This window comes from Oryza sativa, chromosome 6, assembly GCF_034140825.1.
Source record: "Oryza sativa Japonica Group chromosome 6, ASM3414082v1".
Classification (NCBI taxonomy): Eukaryota; Viridiplantae; Streptophyta; class Magnoliopsida; order Poales; family Poaceae; genus Oryza; species Oryza sativa.
The window spans coordinates 2,106,744-2,113,089 of NC_089040.1; the positions used below are offsets into that span (position 1 = coordinate 2,106,744).

At 40.1% G+C, this 6,346-nt stretch overlaps 1 protein-coding gene across 1 annotated transcript; it reads left to right on the forward strand.

Annotated features, from left to right (window-relative positions):
- The first annotated feature begins 71 nt into the window (after nucleotides 1-71).
- LOC4340044 (ATP-dependent Clp protease proteolytic subunit-related protein 2, chloroplastic) lies at nucleotides 72-3,901 on the forward strand. The gene is made up of 9 exons (XM_015785669.3): nucleotides 72-200; nucleotides 323-369; nucleotides 478-550; nucleotides 1,020-1,140; nucleotides 1,251-1,388; nucleotides 2,695-2,811; nucleotides 2,903-2,971; nucleotides 3,075-3,170; nucleotides 3,446-3,901. Exons 1-9 carry the CDS (start codon nucleotides 118-120, stop codon nucleotides 3,593-3,595), a joined length of 894 nt encoding a protein of 297 aa, XP_015641155.1. The 5' UTR covers nucleotides 72-117; the 3' UTR covers nucleotides 3,596-3,901.
- The last annotated feature ends 2,445 nt before the right edge of the window (nucleotides 3,902-6,346 follow it).

A 6,346-nucleotide genomic window follows, 5' to 3' on the forward strand; every position in this document is an offset into this window, starting at 1 on the left:
GCTTCCTCTTCTGCACCTACGGTGATCGAGCGACGCACGAATCTCAACGCGCATCTTCGTTATCCACTACTGCGTCAGTCACTCCCCGCGAGCTAAGCTCTCCTCCCCATCACTCCGATGGCGCTGTCCGCGGCGGCGCCGGCGAACTCCTCCTGCTTCCACCCGCGCGCCGCCGCCGCCAGCGCGCCCTCATCTCTCAGGTCAGCCGCCTCCCGCTAACTCCTCCCCGTTTCTCCGATCCCCAAACCCCCAAAACCCTAACCCTCCCTGCAACTTCTGCTCTTCGTTTTTTTTTATTTTTATATCTCTCCCCTTTTTGCAGCGTGGGCACCAAGGTCTTCGTCGGGTTGAAGGCCCAGACCAAGCTAGGTGAGCGAGGAGCTAAAAAGATTAATTCTCGAATTTATGTCGGATTCGTCCTCATTGTTGTCGATTGTTTGATTTTTGGTGTTTGTGGGGTTGGAAATTGCGGTGCAGGCTCGTCGGAGTCGTCGTGCCCGAATGTCACCGCCGGGTTCTACACCGCCGTCAACCGGAGGATCTCTCTGGGGTACGTAACAAGTGCGCAGCCATCGATATGCTCAACTTGATGTTGGGGGGCATCGTGTATGTGTTATAATGTGGGAAGGATAAATGGGATTGTGCTACTGCACAATCTTCAGAGTTCAGCAACTCTTCATTCTGGGTGCTGATTATGCTTGTTGTGCTAGTTCAATTTTTTTGTTATGCGTCGCACTTTTCATGCAAGTGTCTGTAGGTTTGTTAGTATGTGAAAGGATACTTTTTGTAAAATCTAATAGCTCTGGGCATTTGTCTGTGTTGATGGATAATTTTGCAATTTTCAAAAGCCAATTTTCAACACCCATCAGGTTTATAGGCAATATTTTGTTCTAACAATAATATGTATGTTTGTTAGCGCTTGAGGTAGCCAAAGAATATCTGAATAATGTCGGTGTAGTTTGTCTGAATTGTTTGTTCACTTATTTTATCTCATTGCACTTCAAATTAAAATTTGCTAGATTATCAAACAAGAGGGCTACCAGGGCGCGCATTTCAATGATGCCTGTTGGTACACCACGGGTGCCTTACAGAACACCTGGTGAAGGAACTTGGCAATGGCTTGATATATGGAATGCTCTAGTAAGACTACACAATGCCTAATGGAGTATGATGCTTCCTTGAAGTGGTGCATCTATTTCTATCTGTGTGACTGTATTAATGTTTATCTAATTCAAATTGTTCATGTGCAGTATCGCGAACGAATTATCTTCATTGGGGACAGTATAGATGAAGAGTTTAGTAACCAAGTATTGGCGAGCATGTTGTATCTTGACAGCGTTGATAACACTAAAAAGATTCTTCTATACATTAATGGTCCAGGAGGAGATGTAAGAACTTAACATACCACACCTTGTGTTAGCTTCAATTAGCCTTTTTTTTATGCCACTTATTTTTATGAGTAAATTGCGTCTATAGTACACAAACTTGGTAAGTGGGTGCGATCTAGTGCAAGAATTTGAAAAATGATTATACAGGTGTAACAACTTGGTTAGTGCGTGCATTTTGGTTAAAAGATCTCTCTTCCAAACCATACTTTTTCAGCTATGTAAAGAAAAAGCAGCCAGTTAGATCATCTTGAGTTCTGAACAAGGTTTTAGATGTATTGCATTTGCTTGGTTATCATACTAAATAATCTACTATTTAAAATTGGAAAAAAATAATGATTATCAAAACTAAGTGCATGCCAACTAACAAAATTTCTGAGCGATCCAACTAATAAAAAAAATCGGTGATGAGCACTGCAAAACATTCTCATTGCCAACAATTAATCTAGCAGTTATATATGTTTACAATACAACCAATAAAATACGATGAATCATTGGTATGTAACAGTGTTTTTATCAAAATGCACGTGATTGTTAAGTTTATGTACCGGTTTGCTCATTTTACAAGTTTTTACACTAAATCGCACCCACCTGCCAAGTTTTTGTACAACTGGCGCAATTTACTCTATTTTTATATATGTGGATATGCCAGGCCATGATTTTGTGATTTTCAAGTAGCATTGTCACTTTAAGAAATTGAACCGGGGTGTTATTTCAAAAGTTTAATAAAACTGGGATGAACTAATCAGTTGCTAACACCGCATGTATAGCTCATTGAAGGGGCTTCCTGCGTTCCAGTGCTACTTTGTGGTTTGTAAGTTAGAATGTTTGGGATTGTCCGAATATATGATCTTATTTTTCAGTGTTGTACATGTTGACAAAACCGATACAAAAACTTATGTATCTAACTATTTATATTGGATCAAAACACTTATCCTGGAAAGAGGGCCACTCTAGTCATGATAATCTAGGACGGGGGAAAGTTATGACAACATGATCCTTCAATTGTTTGGAAAATTGTTTTACTTTAGATGATATATATCAGACCTGGTATGGAAAGAAAGTTTATTGGAATTCAAAATCAACTGGAAATCAATGTGCGCAATGCTCACTGAGCATAACAAGAGTACTTTAAAACCTATGTTCCTCAAGTATACCTTATCAATATGTCAAATGTTTGTTTCAATGTTCCAACTAGTTAACCGAGATATCTAACCAAGTCAACTTACTGTTAGCTAATCTATGTCGCACACTGCATTTTTTTCTGGGGGAGTGACTTTCTAAACTGTATTCATCAATGATGTTGCAGCTTACACCATGCATGGCATTATATGATACAATGCTAAGCCTAAAAAGTCCTATTGGTACTCATTGCCTGGGCTTTGCATTCAACTTGGCAGGATTTATTCTTGCAGCTGGTGAAAAGGTATCACTACTCTAATATCAACCTCATTTTGGAATTTGTCTTGAGTATGCTAAGTCATTATACTCATTTTCTTGCCCTTTTTTATGATAAGGGTTCACGTACGGGTATGCCTCTTTGCCGGATTTCACTTCAGTCACCTGCTGGAGCAGCTCGAGGGCAGGTCGGGGTTCTTCGTAGATGGTTTGCTAAGTGGTTAAAGTTGGGAGTGTCTGGCAACACAGCTTTGAATTGAATTGGTTTCTTGCACACTCTTTTCCCTGCAGGCTGATGATATAGAAAATGAAGCAAATGAACTTATTAGGATCAAGAACTATCTTTACAGCAAGTTGTCAGAGCACACAGGTCATCCTGTTGATAAGGTAAGAATTTCGCTGTGCATGCTGCTGTTACATTGTTTGGCACTATCTCCTATGATTTAGAATGCCTAGTTACTCCAAAGAAGAGATTTTGGTTGTTTATTGCACCATTCCCTATTGATCAAAAGGCTCATTCAAGCTTGGTTTATTCTGTTTCCTTGTATCTCATACTGAGGCAATAATCTGATCCAGATTACCAAGTTTCTATTTTCCATGTACACGCAAAATTGTCATGCAATTGCAATCCTTCCTTTCATCTTAAGCATTTCTTGTTGCAGATTCATGAAGATCTATCTAGGGTGAAGCGCTTCGATGCTGAAGGAGCTTTGGAATATGGGATTATTGACCGTATTATTAGGCCTTCTCGCATCAAGAAAGAGGGATCCACTGCTCAAAAGAAGGATCTACGTAATCTGGGACTTGGCTAGTAGATGCTATTGTATCAGTTATACGTGTTAGATTGTATTGTTCTCCCCTCATTACTCCTGCTTTGAAATCCTACTGCTTTATTTCATCAACAGGAGTTCATGTGGAGATATGAGATTTGTTTTGCTGTCTCCATTGGTATTGGACTTAAAAGAGAGAATAATGTTGTAGCAGTCATAAGAGAAATACGGTACTCTAGTTGCCATTCTGGTGATCTCATTTTGTCAAACATATCGAGAGACGCGTCATACATTTTGTGATATCAGGCGAGAATGTTCTTGTTAAATAATGTGTTCGTTGCCTGAAAATCTGCAGAAAGGTTGCTGTGGTCTGCAATATGATACTCCTAACTGAACTCTCTGTATCAGTACACATGCTAGTGATCACAGGGCAAGGTCCAAAGGGGAAGAATTCTTGGCTGCACAACTGTTTCAAACTTAATACTTTCCTCCGTTTCACAATGTAAGTCATTCTAGCATTTTCAACATTCATATTGATCTTAATGAATCTAGACATATTTAATATCAATATGAATATGGGAAATGCTAGAATGACTTACATTGTGAAACGGAGGGAGTAGTTATATCAGGTGCACATGTTCCGTATGCGTTTGCCCATGTTTGTTATCTTCAGAAAAGCTTCAAAGATTATTGGGAACTGGGACTGGAACTTGTACTCTTCCTCTCAAAGGTCAAAGGCTCAAAGCAACCCTGGTGGTGACAACCTACCGTACTTCCTACACAAAAAAAAAAAACTGCAGAATGTTTCGTCAGAGAAAAATGAATGAACGCTTTCTGTGAGAGATGGGGATTGGTAGGCGAAGAATAGTTTCTTGGTAGCCCAAATAAGCTGCCACAGATTGTAACAAACCTGCTTGACATTTACTGTTCTCACAAAGGCTGCAGGATTTCGTTGCTGAAACAGATGAAAATGTGAAACAACTCCAAACATTAGCAGTGCCTATCTATCATCATAAACTCTTCATTTTTATGAACATATGAACAAAGAACCTGTTTGCTAAGCTCCAGCTTCTATCATTCAGTAAGTGCCACAATTTAGTTCAGGGTCTTGGGACCTAGTACTATTCAAAATTCAGAGGCCAAATTGAATGGTTGCAAGTAAGCATGGCCCTTCAAATCCGGCCGAATAGTAGAAGGTGGATGTCTGCATCTGCTTGTTCTGCCGACAAGTACAAAACAGAAGCAGATAAGAGCACAGTTTGTTAGTGTGATAATGACATTCAGGTAGGGCCTTTCTTTCACAGCACCAACTTCAAGGAAAGCAAGAGGAGGAGACTTTAGGAAATTAATTAAACTGAAAACCACATGAAAAGGGCCCCATCTTGTGGGTGTGGGTCCCAGCAGTGGTCACTGGTCAGCATCATCATTCATCAGAGTGGTTGAGAAGGATAAACCTGCAGGGCATGCATGCACATACCACACACAGACAGACAGGCAGAGGAAAAACGAGACTACTTTTTTTCAGATGGAAAAATGAGACTGCTGACCTTGTTTGAGTGAGTTTGGCCTGGTTTAGTTTACAACTTTTTCTTCTAGCTTTTAACTTTTCCATCACATAAAAATTTTTCTATACACATAAACTTTTAACTTTTTTCTTCAAACTTTCACTTTTAGTCAAACTTTCAATTTTGGCGTAGAACTAAACACACCCTCCTAGCTACAACTTCAGCTCTTAGATTCTTAGAATCAGTAGTAGTTGTATACATTCAAGAGAAACGTTCAGCGGTCTTCGGACTATTCTCACAAGGTGATGGGCTAGTTGGTTTGGGTTCGAAACCTCATCCATTCTATTTATTTGATATTAGTTACTTTCCTAATATTTACTTTTATATATATATTTTTTTATCGGCGGGCTACTTACCTACTGTTTGTTAAAATCTCAGCTCCCGAAACGTGCTCGTAGATAGACACAACCAAAGCAAGCAAGCATGCAGGAAAACATCAGCCTTGAGCCACTCCTGCCTGCCCTGCCTCTGCATCTGCAAGCAGAAACACATACACTCTCTTGTCAGTGCAGTGTGTGATACTCGCTCATCCAGTCCTAGGATGTACTCCTACTCCTACTACTCATCATCTATAGCTATAGGCTATCTATATCTATTCTTTCTCTGCCGGTACTACTACTATGCTTCCACAGCTTTGGAGTTTGGAGAGATGAGTACTTTAAAACATCCTTGTCCTCCAGTGCTTCAGGGCTTCAGGCTTCCAGCTTTCAGCTTTCAGTCAGTGTGAGAAACTGATGAGAACAATTCTGCTCATCCCAAATATCCCCAACTGATTACCGAGTAGTTAATGGTAACTGCCCTTGTCAATTCAGACAAACAAGTTCAGAGTTCAGACAAAAGACAAGCCGCGGATTCCCAACGAAAAAGTGGCATTGGCATGCAGTAATAAACTTTCACATGCATACATGCAGTAGTACTTTATATTCACATCAGCGTTTCTTCAGAGTCTCATCACATGTACTGCTCTCACAATCGATGAGATCAGTAGTTTTGTACGTATTCATGCATGTATATACACGACATGCACTAGCAGTATATATGTACTGTGTACTGACACTTCAGTTCTTCAAAAAAAAATAAAAAAGAAAAAAAAAAGAGATGGAGACATGCATGACCTGACTGACACTTGAATTGGATTCTCACAGTCACAGCTGCAGCTACTCCAGGCAGCAGAATTGTTGACCGATGGCCGTTGTATGAACTCACCTTGACTTGTGAATTTCTCTCT